The 21,050-nt window shown below is 44.6% G+C and overlaps 1 protein-coding gene across 5 annotated transcripts in view; it reads right to left on the bottom strand.

Annotated features, from left to right (window-relative positions):
- The window catches only part of zzef1 (zinc finger, ZZ-type with EF hand domain 1), a 50,372-nt gene extending 29,331 nt beyond the window's left edge, over positions 1 to 21,041 (bottom strand). The window contains exons 1-33 of one of the 5 annotated variants that reach the window (XM_042327111.1): positions 20,501 to 21,041; positions 19,512 to 19,656; positions 19,093 to 19,287; positions 18,684 to 18,867; positions 18,213 to 18,412; positions 17,458 to 17,668; positions 16,945 to 17,061; positions 16,071 to 16,249; positions 15,498 to 15,599; positions 15,296 to 15,387; positions 14,977 to 15,122; positions 14,628 to 14,733; positions 14,025 to 14,279; positions 10,404 to 10,495; positions 9,927 to 10,159; positions 9,607 to 9,740; positions 9,416 to 9,486; positions 9,174 to 9,288; positions 8,760 to 8,928; positions 7,910 to 8,031; positions 7,508 to 7,630; positions 7,067 to 7,236; positions 6,596 to 6,677; positions 5,386 to 5,587; positions 5,056 to 5,174; positions 4,621 to 4,870; positions 2,855 to 2,937; positions 2,555 to 2,648; positions 1,882 to 2,428; positions 1,491 to 1,655; positions 1,194 to 1,313; positions 871 to 1,032; positions 399 to 531 (exon numbers count right to left, since the gene is read on the bottom strand). In XM_042327111.1, coding sequence (XP_042183045.1) covers positions 399 to 531; positions 871 to 1,032; positions 1,194 to 1,313; positions 1,491 to 1,655; positions 1,882 to 2,428; positions 2,555 to 2,648; positions 2,855 to 2,937; positions 4,621 to 4,870; positions 5,056 to 5,174; positions 5,386 to 5,587; positions 6,596 to 6,677; positions 7,067 to 7,236; positions 7,508 to 7,630; positions 7,910 to 8,031; positions 8,760 to 8,928; positions 9,174 to 9,288; positions 9,416 to 9,486; positions 9,607 to 9,740; positions 9,927 to 10,159; positions 10,404 to 10,495; positions 14,025 to 14,279; positions 14,628 to 14,733; positions 14,977 to 15,122; positions 15,296 to 15,387; positions 15,498 to 15,599; positions 16,071 to 16,249; positions 16,945 to 17,061; positions 17,458 to 17,668; positions 18,213 to 18,412; positions 18,684 to 18,867; positions 19,093 to 19,287; positions 19,512 to 19,656; positions 20,501 to 20,914 — 5,532 coding nt within the window. In that variant the 5' untranslated portion in view covers positions 20,915 to 21,041. The remainder of the gene's footprint in view (positions 1 to 398; positions 532 to 870; positions 1,033 to 1,193; positions 1,314 to 1,490; positions 1,656 to 1,881; positions 2,429 to 2,554; positions 2,649 to 2,854; positions 2,938 to 4,620; positions 4,871 to 5,055; positions 5,175 to 5,385; positions 5,588 to 6,595; positions 6,678 to 7,066; positions 7,237 to 7,507; positions 7,631 to 7,909; positions 8,032 to 8,759; positions 8,929 to 9,173; positions 9,289 to 9,415; positions 9,487 to 9,606; positions 9,741 to 9,926; positions 10,160 to 10,403; positions 10,496 to 14,024; positions 14,280 to 14,627; positions 14,734 to 14,976; positions 15,123 to 15,295; positions 15,388 to 15,497; positions 15,600 to 16,070; positions 16,250 to 16,944; positions 17,062 to 17,457; positions 17,669 to 18,212; positions 18,413 to 18,683; positions 18,868 to 19,092; positions 19,288 to 19,511; positions 19,657 to 20,500) is intronic. The other 4 variants (XM_042327112.1, XM_042327113.1, XM_042327115.1 and 1 more) reach the window with 4 other exon arrangements.
- Between the last annotated feature and the right edge of the window lie 9 nt (positions 21,042 to 21,050).

Here is a 21,050-nt window from a genome sequence, read left to right as displayed (position 1 = left end):
ACCAGTCATGCTTATCTGTCAATAGGCACATTTGCATAATTTAGTGGAACTGAATTGACCAGTCTGTATTTTCGTTAGTCATGCATCTTATTTATCCCACAATGACACCCACCCTGTTTGACAACCGTGTTCCGAGGCTTTTAAATGATATATCTAACTCAACCATTTATCTTTGAAATGTTTTGGCATTGAGCTCCAGATAGTCTCTTTCTGACCACATCTACCATCGCCAAATACGTGTAAAAAGTTTTGTTCAAATCAAAAAGCGGAGCGGTCAAAAAGTGATGGAAATCAAAATGGAACGACGTTATCCGATACTCTCAGATCTACATGGGTTCCGGAGGGGGTAGGGACTAGGGATTGAGTATTAGGGATTAATAGGGCCGAGTCCACTCTACCTTTCTCCTGTCCTCCATGGAACCCTCCTCGTCAATCTTGTCATACCACTTCTCAAACATCCCGTCCACACACTCGTCCATCCAGTCCCGGTTCTTCTTGTAGTCTGCTATCTCATCCTCCTCCGTCCACTGACTGGGGACAAAAATCAGACAGGGTGGAAGATGAGGCAGCCATTTTCTCACATTTAGGTAACACGTTACCTTCAGGTGATATCCTACCCTTTTGTCTGGCTAATATCTAGCGGAGCATGGTCATCAAATAAAAACTGAGAGTAGATTTTTTTTATAGGCCACAACATTCAAGTCTTGTAGCGCATGAAGAAGGCGGTTGTGTCTAATGCAAAACAATGTACGTTATGTGGCATATATTGTGAAGATAGAGTAGTTGAACCCTTGGTGAAATGCTAGTAAACAGCGCCACCACTCCACACCACTAGTTGGCACCATTCCTCTCGCTCTCAACGGACAGTACCTGATGGCAATGTCGTGCACGCTGATGTTCTCCTGGGACATGGTGAGGAGGAGGTCAGGTAGTTTGATCTGGAGGAACAGGGGGAGGTCCTGCACCTCCCAGCTCATGTCCAGGAGATGCAGCAGGCATGTCTGAACACAGGAAAGGGCAGGCAGCAGGACCCTGGGGAGGGGAAGGGAAGAACTCAAATGAGTTATCAATCAGCACATTTAATGGGAGACGGGAGGAGTCGACCAGTATAACTCTTATAACACAGGCTTATGACACGTTATGTCTCTCTATGCAGCAGATTTTCAACTGAACAGAGATTAATGAATACATACTTCTCGTTGAGACTGCTGAAGCCTTGTACTGCCTCCACCAGCATGAGGACTAGTCGATGGTAGGACCTCCTCACCTTCTCTCTCAGCTCCTGCCCACTTCCAGACAACTGGGAGAAATAACTGCCCAGGGAAAACAAACCCTGAATGAGTGTCTTAACAGGAAAATAAGGTGGGAATAGATCATTATATCAATACAAATCAGTGGATCTCAATCAGACCGTTATGCATGCAATCATGAAGCCTTTATGACAGCTACATTACACATGATAAAATCAGTCTTGATAGGTTCAGACGGACCTGGTGAAGTCTTTCTGGCAGGCCAGCAGTTCCTGTAGGAACAGAATGCAGGGGGCCTGGAAGAGGTGTGGTTTCCCCAGGGACAGTAAACACTGCTGCACCGTCTCCAGTACCTTACACACACTCTGAGCCTGGGCCTTGTTCAAGGACAGCGTCTGCCGGACACTGCACAGGTAGATAAATATAAATACGCACACAAAAACAAAAGGCTTAGCAAAACATAAATCACAACATTGGCTCTAGAGAGCAAGTCTGTTCAATCTAATAGTTTAAGAACGACAATATAATAACACATCTATAAATGAGTAAAAGGGAATCACTGCTTCCTAATCAACAAAGCCAAAAAATTAAGCCTTCCAGTGCCCAGTGTGTGGATGACAGTGACACATACCTGACAGTAGTCAGTGTCTGGTCCTTCATGAAGTTGATGATGTGTTTGAGGAGAGGGTAGCGTTCCTTGATAGAGGGGGCAGAGCGAGGCTCTTCCACAGAGCGCAAGGAGAGGAGGCGGAGGCGGCCCCGGCTGAAGGAGGGAGCCTTCCGGGGGAAGGTGGAGGGGGAGGCAGGCTCTGCTGCCCCTGGCTGGTAAGACAGGCTCTCTGTGGATCCCAGGAGGCCCTGGCTGGATGGGCCCGGCCCTGGGTCAGAAGCTGTCGAACCTTGGGGATGGACCCTGAAAGAATGAGGGCAGCCTGGTCCAGGCACTGGGCCCACAGCTCCAGACCTCGCCTCACAGCCCCCCACCTCAGAGCCTGCTGCCTGGGAGGACTGGGTTCCCAACGAGGTGCTCGGCTGGAAGTCCCCCTCTGATATGGAGGTGGAGCGGAGGAGGACAGCGCTGCCCTCTGCTACCCTGGAGAAGTCGGTGTCCAAGCGAGAAGAAGCGCCACTGGGGGGGAATCTCAACAAAAGATTGGCCTTCCCAAGGACCATCTCAGCTAGAGGAGAAGGAAGTGGCAGGAGGGAGAGATTTGAAACATTTGTCCATAAATATGCATGATTCTAGTTAAGATATTTGAATCAGTACGTTTAAAATACAAATCAGAAGGGTTGTAAGTGCTCACCAAGACCATCCATGGTTACTTCACAGTGGCCCTCCTCCTTCTCCTCCTCAGAGACATTCATTTTGCCCACCAGATACCGCTGCTTCATCTCCAACTGAAAACAACAGAACACAACACACTCACACCACTGATAGGGGCCTTTGATTGTGTGTTATTTGTCTTCTGTGTGGCTGTGTGTATATGCAGTTTCTAGGTTCATTTCCCATAGAAATATAATTCAATTGCCGTATGAAATTGTATAGCCAATGAACCAATCAAAGGAATCATTTGAGTTTAATGATTCACTCAAAAGACACTCACCATCCATGTTTTGATGCTCTCAGCCAGTGAGAAGACCTGCACAAAGTCTTCACTCAGACTCGCCTGACCACCCTGGCTGGCTACTAGTACATAAAAGGGGGGGTGAAGGAACATTTTAGTCAATTCACTACCCAAATTAAACAAATGTGAATCTAATTAAAACAGTGGATATCAACAACAGCGGTGAGCACATAACAACCATGATAGGGATTAGCGTCTTATTCTCACTGGCCACCAGTACGCCTATCCCACTTTCTAAACATCTAGAGCATAGCACAGAACAAAATGTAAAAAAAATAAATGATAATAAATACGTTTTTCACCCCAAGTCTGTAAATATTGAATACTCCTCTTGTAATAAAGGTAGTTATGTAGGAGGAAGGAACTTAGTTGAGAGGAAAGAAAACTCTAGATGTCGCGTCCGTCTGCGACACAGCCCAGGATCAAACCCGGGTCTGTAGTGATGCCTCAAGCACTGCGATGCAGTGCCTTAGACCGCTGTGCCACTCGGAAGGCCCACCATTTTCATTTTTGCACGTCATCTCCACCTCCCTGTTAAGCCAAAAGATGACGTGGACATGACTCTGTCCCCTGGCTGTTCTTCAGGGAGGTGAGATGGACGAATGCAGAATCTTCCCATGTTTATGATTGGATTACTTTCCAACGTTAGGGTCTCTAACCTTTGCAGCCCAAAGAATCTGTTCTCTGTAATCTGAGAGACCTTGTTAGTCATTAGGTGTAGGAACCTCAAGTCACTTAAATGTAAAGTCCACAATAGTGATATCATTCCAACCGTTCTAGATCCAGCAACAGAACTGCTCTGAGGGGATTTCTGCGATCTGAAAGCGTCACAAAGAAAGTATTTTCAGCCATGTGACAGGACTCTTCTGTGTGTCACAAAGAAAATGTTGAAAAGTACTAGGTGTTTACTAAGAAAACACATGGTGAATTGACAATTGGACAGTTATAACCTATGAATTGTCATCTTGTCCCCTTGTCTGTGGTAATGACAGTTCTCCATTGTGTTGTTTGCTCCGCAGAAGGTGACGTTTGAGGCTGGACCCCAGCTGCAGTTCCTGTTCCACTCAGACAGCAGCAACAAGGAGTGGGGCTATAAGTTCACAGTGACGGCCCACGGCCTGCCTGACATCACCGTGTCCTGGATGTCAGACCTGCAATACTTTTGTGTATCATTTGAGTGAGATTCTTCAAATAATGGATCAATCTCAGATTAATGGGAAGCTCCTTCACACTGTGGATCTCTGATGACAACATATCACAAAACCAATCCAAAACCAAATATACTAGGGACTAGGGAGGGTAATACTTTAGTGTATCATTTGAGTGAGATTCTTCAAATAATGGATCAATCTCAGATTAATGGGGGCCTTAACACCAGCCTAAAAGCTGATGTTGAGCACCTCAAGCCCTTGACAGTTTCTCACTGCAGGTACTGCGTCGTTCGCAGAGTCATGGATCTATCAATCAAGTTCTGTGATAGAGTCTCAATACTGTTGAACAGACTAAAAGGAAATGCTTTTCTCATTGAAAGAAACATAACGCAGCTTTGAGATGTTCAAATGCCACAGCACATTTTGCGTAAGGTTATTGTGTAGCACAATGCGGAGAAGATTATATGGACATTTAGAAAATGTGAAAAGGCATCCTGCTTTAGAAAAAGTGAATAGGGGTGAGGTTAACATGGCGCCATTTTTGTAATTATCAAATAAATTAAATGAATCACTCAATCTAATTATTCAATTTACCATAGATCCTGAGAGCTTGGTTGAGGGCTGGCGTGTGGTAAATCATGGCTGCAAAGATGGCATTCACCGCCATGTCAGCCTTCCACCCCGCAACTATCTCGTTCCTAATTGGCTGCTTCTTGCAGGCCAGCATGAGGCTTTTCATCAACTGAGTCCTGCTGTCTAGTGGCTCCTCTGTCGGGTTCCAGTGACCAAAGTCGTCACAGAATCTCATGAAACAATCAGAACAACCTGGCTGGCATGTCATCACCTGATTCACAGAGCAAGAGAGAATATTAGAAAGTGCAGTAACCACAGATATACAATCAAATACTTTTCTATTTCATTCTGTGGCTGCAACAATATGATGTGACCTGCATTTATGCATTGGCATTCAGCTATGGAGTGAGAGGTATATACAAATATAAACACGGACTCAGTGCTCGTACACCATACCTCATCTGTGTGGACGTGGGGAGATTCAATGAGTCCGTGTCTGAAGACAGGCTTCCACAGAGGAGAGGACAGGACGTGGGCCATCTTCCCAGCAGGAAGCTCCTTCACACTGCGGATCTCTGATGACAACATATCAACATATGATCAAAAACCACATATACTAGGGAGGGTAATATTTTTGGGTGCAGGCCTTAGTGTGAATTAGGAGAAAGAACAGAAATGGGGAGATTTTTCTCTCTCTCAATTATCTGTCTCCATCGCCCTTTAACCCCCTACCTCCTTCCCTTCTTCCACCCCCTCTAAATCCCTCTCCCCATCCCTCCCTCTCACCGTGGGGTGATTTGAGGGCCATGGTTCTGGAGGCCAGGCGGCCCATGAGTCGGGCCACCAGGAGCTGTAGGTCTGACATCCAGGACACGGTGATATCAGGCAGGCCGTGGGCCGTCACTGTGAACTTATAGCCCCACTCATTGTTGCTGCTGTCTGAGTGGAACAGGAACTGCAGCTGGGGTCCAGCCTCAAACGTCACCTTCTGCAGAGCAAACAACACAATGGAGAACTGTCATTACCACAGACAAGGGGACAAGACGCCAAAGAAACAGACAAGTCATTCATAGGTTATAACTACCCAATTATAAATTCACCATTGTGTTTTCTTAGTAAACACCTAGTACTTTCGGTAATGTCTCGGGTAGCCGTGGTTACCTGCACACACTGTTCCTGGTACGCACAGTCACAAAAACTGAAACAATATCCGCATCCAAAAACCAACAAGCCAATCACCCTGAAGAGCCTGACTAAATGCTCCTCTGAAGGAGTCATCAAGGCTATCCAGCGCCCTAATACATCGGGAAGACCACACGCGCACTGAGAACACGGATCACAGAACACAAAAGCTCTATTAGACGTAAGGATGACAACTACCCTCTAGCAGCCCACTTTATCCTGCACTAACACACAGTCAATGAACTACAGTTCTGGGCAATAGAGAAAATGCAGAGGAATGAGAGGTGCTGATTTGGACCCTTTTCTTCAACAAAAATATACATTTGCTCCCCACAGACTAAAACAAATAGAACTAATCTTTTTTCTAGTATATCTAGACTGACTAGTATAGCCTTGTGGATTTTCCTTGTTAATCAGAGTTTTTGATAATCGCGACAGTCTCTTTTTTATAGAACGTGTTTTGCGCACCAGTGCCTGTACTGTTCTTTACGCTCTTCCTTCGAATATATTCCCGTGTGTTATTTTTCATCTTGTGATGTGAAAATGTAGCATATATGTTAGGTATATAGTTTATTTTCCTGTCATGTGACATTTACTTGTCCCCGCCTCTATTTCTAGAAACACCCTGCAGTTGTGCGTCCTCATGTACAATGCTGAGCTGCTCCTATATGTATTCTTTAGTAAATATTTTCTGTTTATTGTTCACTAAAAGTTTATTGCAAAGTACTGGCCGCCTGCTGGTCTTTTTTCTTGGATTACCTGCCATTTAGGGGCCTACCTTGCCACTGCCCTAATCTCAGCCGTGGTTACCTACCTTTGGCCATTTCTCAGTCCCGACCTTCATGTCGTAGCGGACCTTCCCTCCTCTGGCGTCTGTGAACTCTAGGTAGTCGTATCTGCCAGGATTCAAGAGAACGCTACATGAGGTAATGGAAATGTAAAGAGATTTCCTTAATCTCTTGATGATATTATGTAACATGAAGAGGAATTCAAATAATTACATGCATGCAAACAGTTGGTCAGATATGCTAAGAATAAGTGTATCTGATAAGGCATAATGTTCAATAAAAAGAACAGAATATATATATATATATATATATATATATATATATATATATATATATATATATATAGAGAGAGAGAGAGAGAGAGAGAGAGAGAGAGAGAGAGAGAGAGAGAAGAGAGAGAAGAGAGAGATGAGAGAGAGAGAGAGAGAAAGAAAGAAAAGAGACAGGAAGACAGAGATAAAGAGAGAGACAGAATGGCGTGTGGCTCTTATGCTCACCTCTTCTCTGTCTCACTGCGTTCGTCAAACTCCACCTCGAAGGAAGTGGCCCCGGGGCAGGCGAAGATCGTGGTCTCGTGTCTGCTGTTCTCGTAGTTATGAGGAGACTCCATGTTCCAGGTCCTCAGGACCACTGGCTGCTGGGGCTGCTGGCAGCTCTCCAGGTCCACCTGGCAGGGACACAACACATATCACATTAACATCACATCTAGGGTTGCAAACTTGAGGTAACTTTCCTAAAATTCTGCAGTTTTCCAGAAATCCTGGTTGGAGGATATATCATATTCTCTCATGTTGGGACAGTTGCTGGAATGTTGTAACCGTAATCAAATCAGACAAAAGCAGCATATGGGTTCATTCGGTTCCTTTAACATAAACCATACAGTTCTTTATGACATCAAACAGTCCCAGTCCACTACGGTAGTATGAAGGTCGACTGACCTTAGAGAAGATGTCTGCCGTTTCACTGGAGAGGTTTTTCAGCAGCACAACCAGAGAGGAGAAACTGGTGAGCAGAATACAGTGAGGGATGTCCAGGAAACACAGCTCCAACAAGAAGATCATCTGACAGAGACAGACCCAGAGGGTTGGTATTAGCATTAACATCTGACAGACAAGAAGGTTAGCATGAGCATCTCTCTGGTTCAGTGTGATGGCACGGTTAGCTCGTTCAGTTTAGGTAGAACATAAAGGCCAGACATGCGACAGGTGGATTTTACAAACTGCTGGGTAACTACTACATGTCCAGATTCGCAGAACTGACTATTGAATGAGTGACATAGCACGCAGTAAGTGATAAGAGGCAAGGGGGGTTCCACAGTGATAGAAACAAAGAGAGTGTACCATCTGTCTGGTGGCCATGGCCAGGATGGATCCATTGAGTTTGTCAGTGATTTCAGCTCCACTGTATCTCTGCAGCAGGTCTCCCAGCACGGTCTTAGTGCTGCCCAGGAACTGATCCACATCTACAGGGAGAGAGAAGAGACACACTATTTATTCGCTGTGGATCTCTGTAATTTAATTCATTTACAGATGCCCTTCAACCTCAAAGTGTAATTAAAGGAGCGGTTCACCTTTTTTTCCCCTCCCAAAATCCCTATTGTTTAAGAAAATGGCATGTTAGAGATACTTTTTGGAGGAATTGGCTTGGTTTTGAGAAACGTACCTTTCCGCAATAAACATCCAAAAATACCCAAATACTAATAATAATATTTTTTTTTAGAAACTGCAAAGCTCTTAGCGGGTCTTTAGATGCTGCACACATGAAATGATCCGCTTATTCCGTTTTGGTGGACTTCAGCGTTACATTTCCACGTGGGAGCATTTGCCGTTTCTAAGAGGATGTATTTGGGTGCCTTTGGAGCCTTTGTTGATGTTTATCCGTGGCTCCCATACTGCAGAACAAGCAATGAGGAAGTCTATTGCAGGTAGGATAAGTTTCACCCAAACCAAGTTCAATTGCAAAAAAAAAGTGTTTGGGCCCTACTGTAATAAGCTATTTATGTTGATTTGGTAAAAAAAAAAAGTTAATCAGTCCTTTAATTCAATGACCCACTCTAGCATCCATTGACAGTATTGTCCTATGTAACAACAAATCAAGGACATGCTGTTCATTTATTCCTCTTCAACTAACTAACTAGGAGAGCCTGTACACAGGGATATTGAAAGTCAGACATATTGGTGAGACACTTACATTTGAGGAGAATATCTCTGGCCAGGTCTGCAGCGGTGGGGGCTGCAGCAGCTCCTCCTTTGAGTTGCAGGTAACACCAGGAGAGCAGGCTGCCCTGCAGAGCCCAGAACAGAGACAGTAGCACCTTCCTGCTGGCCCCGCCACTCACATCCACCATCATCACCTCACACTGATAGAGAGAGAGCGAGAGAGAGAGCGAGACATACAGAAGGGATTACCTTAATTAACAGTTTGGAACGACGTTACAGTTTGGAACGAGGTCAAGGAAACTGCCCAAAACAGGTGCACTGTTGAGGCCATTTGCTCCACTAGGGGCTAAAAGGGATTATGGTTAAGTAAGTAAAGTCATCTCAGTTTGTGTATAACTGTATGAGATGAAAGAAGTAAAGAAGTGGGGTGGGAATGACGACTCACTTCCCGAGTGGCCACCAGTAGCAAGGTCTCCATGACACTGAGGATGGGGCTGATGTCAAAGTCTGAAGGAGCTCCTTTTGGAGGGAGCAGGAGAAGGCCACTGGGATCTTGGTCACTGTAGCAGAGGAAGGGAAGACAACTGAGCTCTAATTCATCACTTGTGTGTGTGTGTGTGTGTGTGTGTGTGTGTGTGTGTGTGTGTGTGTGTGTGTGTGTGTGTGTGTGTGTGTGTACATTATTACCTGAAGTAATTACAAAGCGATTCAAACGTCAACTTCACAGACTCTGGCTGATCCTCCTCTGTGATGTTTTTCTGAAACAATTAAAAACAGAATATCGTGTATAGCTGTTAAAAGCAACAGAAACAGCACAAAGTTCCCCCAATGCCAATGGTCTGTCAAGCAGCAGATGGAGCTCTTTCCCAGTCACTCACCATCATGTGGAAGAGTTTGTCTCTTCTGCTTTGTTTGTCTGGGAAGAAGATGGCCGCTCCGTTCAGAACGGCTTTCACTGCCTCCTTCCTCAGGGCTTTGTCCACTGTCCCCTCAGCCTCCGGACCATCTACAACTGCTCAAAACAACAACACAAATCACGACTTTAAACCTTCTCCACTTCCAATACTCTTTATACCAGTCTCCAGTAGCTTTTTTTAATCATTTTTTCCTTGCCTTCCAAGAGCACATTGCATTTTACGAAAAGTAACACTGAAACAGCGGTACCATTGTGTGTCTAATAGATGTACAAGGCCTTTACTTTGACAGAGGTGGGTGTAGAGCTCGCACACTGCCCTGGCAGAGTCTGGCTCGCTACTGCTGGATGTGGACGGGGATGCGGAAGCTGATGCTGAGGTTACTGCTCCATCCTCAGTCCCCCTGCTCTCCTCTAGGCCCCTGAATTCCAGCGAGCTGGGGCTGGGCAGCACAGCGAAACAGTTCTGGAGCAGCTGGAGCACCAGCACTCTGCTCTTCATCACCTCCTCTCCCTCACTGGGAAGACAGAGCGACAGAAGGTTGGTTAGACAGATGTCATACGCCGACCATACTCCAATCACAGACCACAAAAGCAGCAGTCCCATGTGTGACCGTGTGATGAGATGTCTTCATCCCGAACCACAATGACCACACCATAATTAAACCAACACAAACGTGCACTTTATCTATACAGGAAGGGCCATGGACAGAATAGGTAATCATGACTCATATCTAGAGTATAATGTCTCTCTGTACTCACATCTCCCGGAGTTTGTTATAGAAGCTCCAGAACAGGATGAGGTTGAGGCCACTGAAATCCAGTAGAAACTTCTGCTTGAACAGGGACACATCCTACAGAGTTAGATACAGAGGAGATATATCACGTCTTTATCGAGCTATTTGATGCACAGGCAATCAACATGATCATCAAATAACATCATTGTCAAAGCAATGTTATTCGACTACACCATTTAAAATCTGAGAGCTAAAAACTAATACAACAGCTATATTGAGAACTGACGGACCTAAATTAAGTTCAGTTCAGTTCACTTAATTGGCCTTATTCATTTGTCTCCCATCTTGAGCTTGGACTTAAAAGACAGTCAACATGTACAGACCACACTGAGATACGTAGTGTATAAGTGGGCAAATATAATGATTCATTTTATTTTGCTGCAGCAAATAATGTCTTATAAGCACATTTAGGCTGGGCATTATTAAAGACGCATGACTATGACTGTTGCGGTCATGACATTTTCTCAGCCGGTGATTCTCATGCAATTAACTGCAGGTCTCGCGGTCATTCTCCGCCAACAATTAACAAACACGTTAAGCATCTCCGGCTTCCGCGCATAGCCCACAAGCCACTGATGCAGACCTTCGAAACATTTAAAAAAGTATAATACATCCATTTAATATAGCCTACACCTTCACAATAAATCCAATATTTATTTTAGGCAGATCTAAATAAACATTATGACATGAAAAAAAAGTAGCCTATTTGAAATTAATAGAATAGCCTATTCTGAGTCATCCTTATGTTAGGTCCTGATCTGGCTATGTCATATGGCTGTGGGCTATACTAGTTGATTTAGCAGGCAAGATTTGCTTATAATTCCAGTGGTATTATTTTATAGTAAAAAAAACAATACAATAAACATAGCTGAATAAAAGAGAAAGGATATTGTCTCCAAACGATTTGAGGGAGAGTGGCTATTCTATGTTGAGCGGATAACAAAGAAACAGGTACTCCTACATGCCAAATTGACTTATTTATATAAATTTAGTTGGAATACAAAGGTTAGGCTATATGTTTAGATTTTGCAACTAATAATGATTTGAAAAAACACACTTCATCAGTCTCTCATTCACAATTTGACAAGCACTAGATAATACTCTCACCCATCAGACTATTCTCAATTTAGTCTGGTCTTTACTTATACTAAATAATATACAGTGGCAAGAAAAAGTATGTGAACCCCTTGGAATTACCTGGATTTCTGCATAAATTGGTCATAGATGAAGATCAGATCAAATTTTAAGGCACAACAATTGACAAACAGTGTGCTTAAACAAATAACAAAGTATTGTATTGTTCTTGTCTATATTGAATACATAATTTAAACATTCACAGTGTAGGTTGGAAAAAGTATGTGAACCCCTAAGCTAATGACTTTGCCAAAAGTTAATTGGAGTCAGAAGTCAGCTAACCTGGAGTCCAATCAATGAGACAGGTGATGTAGGTGAGAGCTGCCCTGCCCTATAAAAAAACACTCAAAATGCAATTCACAAGAAGCTGATGTGAACCATGCCTCGAACAAACGAGATCTCAGAAGACCTAAGATTAAGAATTGTTGACTTGCATAAAGCTGGAAAGGGCTACAAAAATATCTCTAAAAGCCTTGATGTCCATCAGTCCACGGTAAGACAAATTGTCAATAAATGGAGAAAGTTCAGCAGTATTGCTACTCTCCCTAAGAGTGGCCGTCCTGAAAAGATGACTGCAAGAGCACAGCGCAGAATGCTCAATGGTTAAGAAGAATCCTAGAGTGTCAGCTAAAGACTGACAGAAATCTCTGGAACATGGTAAAATCTCTGATGAGTCTACTATGCGTAAAACACTAAACAAGAATGGTGCACACCTGAAGTTCGCAAAAGAGCACCTGAATGTTCAACAGCGCTACTGGCAAAATATTCTGTGGACAGATTAAACTAAAGTTGAGATGTTTGGAAGGAACACACTACAATATGTGTGGAGAAAAAAAAGGCACAGCACACCAACATCAAACCTCATCCCAACTGTAAAGTATGATGGAGGGAACATCATGGTTTGGGGCTGCTTTGCTGCCTCAGGGCCTGGACAGCTTGCTATCATCGACAGAAAAATGTAATTGGAAGTTTATCAAGACATTTTGCAATAAAATGTTAGGCTATCTTGTCCGCCAATTGAAGCTCAACAGAAGTTTGGTTATGCAACAGGACAATGACCCAAAACACAGAAGTATATCAACAACAGAAATGCTTCAACAGAAGAAAATGTACCTTCTGGAGTGACCTCAACTCGATTTGAGATGCTGTGGCATGACCTCAGGAGAGCGGTTCACACCAGACATCCCAAGAATATTGCTGAACTGAAACAGTTTTGTTAAAGAGGAATGGTCCAAAGTTCCTCCTGACTGTTGTGAAGTCTGATCCGCAACTACAGAAAACATTAGTTTGAGGTTATTGCTGCCAGAGGGTCAACCAGTTATTAAATCTAAGGGTTCGCATAGTTTTTCTACCCTACACTGTGAATGTTTACACAGTGTGCTCAATAAAGACATGAAAACATATCATTGTTTGTGTGTATTAGTTTAAGCAGAATGTGTTTGTCTATTGATGTGACTTAGACGAAGATCAGATCACATTTTATGACCAATTTATGCAGAAATCCAGGTAATTCCAAAGGGTTCACATACTTTTTCTTGCCACTGTGTGTACAGAACACCAGGAACACCTTCCTAATATTGAGTTGCAACCCCTTTTGCTCTCAGAACAGCCTCAATTCGTCAGGGCATGGACTCGACAAGGTGTTGAAAGTGTTGCACAGGGATGCTGGCCCATGTTGACTAATTTTTTCCCACAGTTGTGCCAAGTTTGGTGGTGGCCCATTCTTGATATACACAGGAAACTGTTGAGTATGAAAAACCCAGCAGCGTTGCAGTCCTTGACACGCTCAAATTGGTTCGCCTGGCACCTACTACCATACCCCGTTCACAGCCACTTAAATATTTTGTATTGCCCATTCACCTGGTCAGTCTGTCATGGAATGAGCAGATAAAAAAAAAAGACATTTAATCCATATGCACTTGAATGGCAGACGCTTTTTCTGCGGTTAATTTTCATGACAGCCAGGTAGGCTACTCTGAAGTTAAATATATATAAATATAGCAAGCCTATAGAAAGCTGATGGGATCCTTTTTAATAGAGGCCATCAAAACTCTGTATTCTTATGCAATTGCATAGCCTATAGAAATGTTGTGCAACATGAGCTTATAGGAACACTTATTTCATTCCATGAATTAACCAGCTACAAGGAGCTGGTTCTCGCTGTGCAACAGGTGATCCTATTCTGGTCTAACTCTGAATGCCAGGGCTCTCATGAAGTTTTTGATTCGATTTTATTTGCATTGATGTCAGAATGATTAGAGGGACAATAGAGCGCTAGCTGTTAGCAAGTTTGGTAGGCTACTAATGACTATCAGTGGCATCACAGTTTTGGAGAAGCCTAGTTATCGCAAATCAAGGGTCAAATGTAATTTTTCTGCGGTCATAACTTGTGACTGCCGGTGTGGCGCTAATATGCATAACACTTTAATAATAAAATAAAATTTAATCTTACAGTATAATGACTGAGGGTACTACTGACAGTGGGTACCATGTCTCGTGTGAGCTGCTGGATGAAGAAGAGGGTCTTCTTGAGCAGGGTGAGTCCAGTGACCATGTCCCCCTCTGAGCCATCTCCTTGTGGGCTCAGGTCGTCCAGATCATCCAGCCTCTCGGCCCCGGGACACAGGTATCCACTGAAGGACAGGGACTGGACGCCCAGACGCTCTGCACTGTCCTGCCGCGCACACAGGAACTTCACCATCAGGAACTGGGGGAGGGGGGGGGGGAAAGAGTCACTTCACAGCTTCACAGTTATCAGTATGAGTGTTACATAAATGTGGATGGTGGGACTATTCTTACACTGCTAATTGATGGATTCACACAATTAACATTACATATTGGGAAACATAGTAATATCTGATTTCTGCACATAGATACTCTTATTTGATTGGTAGATGGGGAGGAGAGGGAGGAGCAGGGGAGTTGAGTGTCAGAGAGAGAAAGTATTGAAGAGTGGTTGAATGAGAGGAGGGAGAAACAATAATTTGGACAGGGCAGAGAGCGATAGTAAAACTAGAAAAAAGAGAGAGATAGAGCGAGAAAGAGTGTTGAGTACCCTTGCAACGCGACAAGTCTGCAGTTTGATCTCCACATCGTTCCAGTCATCCTCCAGCTCAAACCAGCCAATGGGCTCATCCTCCGCCTGCAGTGGAATCCTCAGACTGCAAGGTAGGTCACATGACAAACCAGGGGTCAGACATTCATATGGAACTGTCACATTCATTCATATGGAACAGGTCACTATACTGACTCTAGTTCAAGGCCTCGTTTTATACCAGACCTTACAAACATGGGTAGGATGTCTGGTGCATGAGAGGACTGTACTACTACCGAGTTAAATCCAGAAGAAAATAAATAAGCAGTTCATCGGGGTTCAACAGGTACCACTCCGGGGAGGTCCTTACTTGTCTTGCACAAACTCCTTGTAGTCCTTGTAGTTCCAGGAGTCATACTTCTTAAACCTCTTGAAGTGTTTTTCTGCATCAAAGGTGTCTCCTTCACTGTAGGCAAACACCAGGCCACACTTTGCTCCAATGGCACCTTTACGGACCTGTTGAAAAACACAGATCTTATGGAGAAAACAGCAAATGGTAGGGAGCAAAAGTGCAAACACACACTATGCCACAAATAGACTGATAGAGGATGCTTAATACTTCATGAGAACCCCATTGCTGTGAACACCAATGCACTATTGCAAGATATGAACACTACACACACACTCACTTTAACCTTCATCTGAGTGACCTGGAAGTTGCTCTGGTCTTCTGTAGACAGGATCACGCTAGCTCTCTTCTTACCACTTTCTGTAAGAAACCCTGTACAGAACATTAGAGCAACTGATTAAGCATGCAAACTCAAACATGCACATACTTGGAGAGCGTGAACGAGAGAGAGAAAGAGACAAGAGAGACTGCAGTAACTATACCGTCTCCAGTGGCGGCGGATTCAGTCAGCATGTTCTCTGGTCCCGACTTCTCCTCTTTGCCCTTCACATCACAGGCCTGCAGGTGCAACTGAAGGGTCTTCCCTAGAGTAGGGCACAAAACACGCAATCACTTCAGAACAGCCATATCTAAAGGTCGCAAACCATTTGTAATCTGGCAAATTTCCCCAAATTCACAGGTTTTCTAGAAAACCTGGTTGGAAGATTCCCAGAATTAGGAGGGAATATTCAGGAAATCCGGAATCCTCCAACCAGAAAATCCAGAATTCTCAAATTCTTTGTATCCCTAAAGTTTTCTTGTATCCCACAAATACGTTTCTATCCAGGAACTAGGGTCTACAAGCGATTCAAAAAGAATCAGGCTTGATCCTGGCCCACCATATTGGAAACACTGATCTAAAGCATAATCGCAGCACCATCGGCAGAATTGTCTGGTCAGCAGCCCATTGCCTCAACTACTACGACCATACGGCATGAGGGACATAGTGGATAAGGTAAGCGGGGTTGGCTGAAGACCGGGAGAAGGATACTGTAAGTGGGGTTGGTTGAGGTTACCGTTGCGATAGAGCAGGCGCAGTCTGACTGAGGCCATGGAGGAGATGAGGGACGAGGCTCTGTACTCTGCCTCCAGGTGCTCACTGATACCAGACAGGGATTGGAGGATCTTAGCCACACTGCCCCGGGCCAGGGCAAAGGCCAACAGGGTCAGTTCTGCATCAGGGGTCACACAGCAACTACAGGGGGATGAAGAGAGAAAGAGGGGGAAAAAATGGTGTGAGGCTGAGAGTGATTGAGTGTAAAGACAAACAGAAAGATGATGAGTGGGTGTGAGATATACGTAAGATAGAGTGTGCGAGAGAAAGAGAGTGCGAGATAGTGTGTGAGGGGGAGAGAAGAGAGAGGGGGGGGGTGCGTGTGTGCATGTCTACACGCGAGAAATAGATAGTGAGAGAGTATTTACAAAGAGTTAAGATAATACAGAGAATATCACCACTCAATCAATGTGCTGATATCTGTACAGACACACTCATACACCTGCTCACACACACATACACATGGATTTTGTAAAGTAGATACAGTATGTGATGGTAGAGTAGAGGCCTGAGGGAACACACTTAACGTGTTGTGAAAAGTGTTCTGAAATGTAATGTCATGTAATATTTGTAATTGTATATAACTGCCTTGATGTCGCTGGACCCCAGGAAGAGTAGTTGCTGCCTTGGCAGCAGCTAATGGGGATCCATAATAAATAAAATAAATAAAAAATGTCAACATAGTCATGTAAACATGGTAGGCTCTGAGATTATCAGCATAGAGAGGCCAGTGTAATGATGTAATCACAGGATCTAAGCATTATTCTGCTATTCTCACGGAATGTTTTTAATTGTCAGTCATACTCATTATATAGTTACTACTACTATAGACTTACTCTGCTATTCTGAGCAGGAACCCGTCCACCTCCTCGAGGATGTTCATGGAGAAGAACTTGGGGAACTCGGTGGACGACGGTGTTAAGGACAGTGGTGGCATGTGCTTTAAGGCTTTTCTAAGAGGAGGGAACAGAAGAAACCAAGCTCTCAGACACAGTGCCACAACAAAAAGTCAAGTCAAAGCATTCAATTACTGGTGACAAAAGTGAAATGCTGCAGAACCTCTTCATAATCATGACAACTAGGAGTTGTTCCTGGTTAGGTCAAGTGGTCAGAAAAAAACTCCTGGCCCTAATGATGATCCCTTCATACGCATGCAATAGACCCATTCATAACATCAGAGCCCGTATCCACAAAGCCTCTCAGAGCAGGAGTTTCACCTTTTAGATCATAGTGAATAAGAATATATAGGGACAGGTGGGGACCTGATCCTAAATCAGCACTCCTACCCAGACCCCTAAATAAGCATGACATAGCACCCTTCCATAACCCTGTCTCTAGTTGGTACTCACTGTGTGCTATGTAGGACAGTCTGTGCCAGGACAGGGTTGGTCTCCATTGAGGCTGTGACCAGGGAGGTGAGCAGTGACAGGTACCAGATAGCCGAGGCATCAGACACAGACACCTCTTTACTCTTGGTGATCTGGTAGCCCAGGGTCTTCAGCCCGTGGATCCGCGTGTCGCAACCATCACTCAGGCACCGCTTGATGTTGATCTGGATGTCTGGAGGCCACACAGCGGAATGATTTGAATGGCATGGGATAGGATCGGACAGGAATTCTTGACTAATCCCAGAGGGTACATGTCTTTAGTTGGCACACTGAACAAAAACATATTAAACTAAAAACACTGTCACCAGGGGTGGTCTACGGCCTGATGAATTGAGTAATAGAATAAATAAACACATCTAAAACTAGATAGAAAGTATGCAGAAAATATGGATATATGTTTTGAAATAACTGCTCTTTTTCGCCAATGAATTTCAAAAACCCAATGTGGCCCTTGAGCCAAAAAGTTTGCTGACCCTGATGTATATTGTATTCAAATTCCAGGGAGAATCGATTTCAAACAGAAGCTTAACCAGAGAAGCAGACTTTTAGCCTCCCCAAAAGACTAACTGGAGGAACTAGATGAATTGAGTAGTGTGTAATAAAGTAGGAGCTTTCACATTAGACTCATGATCCGGGTGGATTGCACCCACATCGATCTGCATCATTCTTTTCTGGAGTGAAAGGCCCTAGTGACATGCAGGTAGCGACTGACTCACAGGGGTGAGTGATGTTGGCGTTCTCCAGCAGGGCCACGTAACCTGTGACGTTGGAGGGGATGCGCACATCCTTGATCTCCTGCAGCGATCGCCGGTTCTTGCCCACGGCCACCGACACCAGCTGGGGCATGTAGCTGTGGTCGTTGGATGCCACTGCGATGGCCAGGCGACGCAGCACCACGTCCGGCTTCATCTTCAACCTGAAAATACGACGATAAGGTCAAATGAAAAGTAGGAATGTGACTTGATCAGGTAAAACTCATTGCCCTAAACATGACACTTTAGCCTGGACACAAGGAAATCAAACAACATTTGAACTCAAAGATAATAGTGTACTCAAAGATAAATATATATAAATAAACTACAGAGGTACATTAGAAAGCTAGCCACAGCTCCCTTTCAAGCTGGATGTGAACAGCTTGGATCTAACCCTGATTAAAAAGCCATGCTTTGTTAGCTGTTGTCTCTCACCTTATCCAGTGTGAGCGGGCGCTGCCGTCTGACTGCCAGAAGGTCACAGTCTCTCCGTTGGTCATCTTGTGGATGTCCGCGGCATTGGACGAAGCTTCTATGAAGTTGTAGCACTGTGTGACCACCTTCACTTTATCCACCTCTGGGTCCCGGTTCAACTCTGCCCTGTACTGGATGTCTAAGTCTGGGAGGAGGGAGAGAGGAGAACCAGCCCAATGAGACAAACTGAGGTGTTGTTTCATGGTGAATAAAGGGTAAACTAGTATTACATGACATTCATGATCTGAAGATGTGTGTAATTGATGTGTAATAATAGGTTGTTAGTACAAGGCAATCTCCTTGTGCTAATTTAACAACATTCATGTTCCCAGAGGGTATTCTATCGATATATTATAATACTTTTGTTTACCTTTCTCCTTCTGAAGGAGGAACTCTAGGAAGTCCTGCACCACAGTAGACCTCATGGTACAAATGCTGTTGTATCCCTCTAGAACAGGGAAAGGGATGGCACTACTGGGAATACGGTTCCTGTGGAGGAACTTTAGGATCTTTGAGGCGTGCGCTCCCAACCTGTCTTTGGACTTGGAGAATATGTCAACGAATCCTAAAATAAAGAAGGAAGATACACATATAAGATTTATCATGTTGTTGGTGAACACAGAAATCCCTTTTTACCTACATCTTTGCCTATCTGTCTCTATGCCCTCTGCCCCTATCCTTTCCCCAGTCTTCCTATCACAACTCTCCACAATGTACAGAATACCCACCACAACATAACTCCCCATTAACCTATAACACACATCAGTATCACATTGGGTCTGTTCCTACCTGGGGTTAGGGTGCATGCCTGGAGTTGACGGATCACGTGACTCAGCTCTCCCTGTAGATTGGCCCCGTTGGAGTTCTTCAGAGCCATCAGCATGTTCTCAACGTCCACCACTCCATCTCCCTCTGCGTCAAACTGACCAAAGGCCTAGGTCAGGGACAGAGAAACATGAGGAAATACACTCATAGGGACATAGACATTCAACTGCGCAGGTTGTTCACCTCTGCTTCAGTCTTCAGGGTGACGGGGTTAGGAGAGAAGCTAATATTTTTGACACACTGACCTGAGGTGGACACATTGCCAATGCCTTGACCCCCCTGGCCTCTACAACAATCTTCCCAGGAAAGGCCCGACAACTGTCAGCTCTGGATAAAAGTGACACAGATCCTAGAACCAAAACATGGAGCTATTTGATATCTGCCTATGCTGATAATCTGTTATGAGATTACACTATCATTTTTTTGTGTCTCTCTGTCAAACAAGACAGGTATACTGTTTCTATGGATTGTGGATGTTACTGTGAGCCAGGATTCCATAGCATTCTGAAGCATGCCTACCCTGCCATAGGCACACAATGTCCTACATTGACAGAGATAAAGGCAAAGCTATTCAATACAGAGCAGGTCCTATTCATATATCAACTCGTGACAGAAAACGTAGCTAAAAGGTCTACAAAAAGTACAATGCAGCTTGTTGTAGATAGAGCAGAAAATAGGAAGGTTTGGCATCAAAATATAAATGATCACTGACAAACGTAAAGGTCTGACAGCACATAATGTCCCTTTATGGCTCGTGGTGTCGTGACACACTTATTGCTTGGCATGGGTTAGTCAGAGGACATGTAACCAGGCCTACAATGTAAACAAAACACTTTCAGCCACTCAGCTGCGAATCACATAATGGTGGACACTCGCTCTTCCTATGATAACAATGAGGTATAAGAAATATTGTAGGCTTTTATATTATGGTAGTTATCGCGGAAATACTGTACCTCTTCGCACTCATCTCGCGGAGCGTCTCGGCTCTCGAGCATCTCGCAAAATTGTTCCACATTTACAGACTCCTCTCCCCGGCTCAACCGGTCCTCGAGCCACCGCACCAGGACGCCCTCATTCCCGGCCAGGACCGACTCGGGAATGGCGACCCCCGAGTCGCTAATGCGGGCCGCCGCCTCCCTCAGTTTGACTTGCTCTAAAAGCACCCCTGGGGTAGGTGGTCCGCAGCCCGGCACTGGAGGGTTATTCGATCCCCTTCCACTCCTTCCAGAACCAGAGCCTCCACTGTTAGCAACGCCGACGCCCGTGGCCGCAGAGGCCGGACTGCCTTCCGCGAACCCGGGGCTCTCGGCTTCGACATCCTCCTCGTCCCCACTACCACCTCCGCAGCCGCTCTCTGCGTTTCCCATGTTGTATAGCGGCCTCTGGCTTTCCTAAAATTCGTAGAGGTCCGGTTGGAGACAGTTTTGTAAACGGGATTGAAAAATCCACAGCCCTTTGACGTTCAACCTGTGTTCTTCCGTTTCGTTCCACTACCGCATTGAC

The sequence above is a fragment of the Oncorhynchus tshawytscha genome, linkage group LG09, assembly GCF_018296145.1.
Source record: "Oncorhynchus tshawytscha isolate Ot180627B linkage group LG09, Otsh_v2.0, whole genome shotgun sequence".
Taxonomy (NCBI): domain Eukaryota; kingdom Metazoa; phylum Chordata; class Actinopteri; order Salmoniformes; family Salmonidae; genus Oncorhynchus; species Oncorhynchus tshawytscha.
This window is presented reverse-complemented; position numbering and strand designations above follow the sequence as displayed.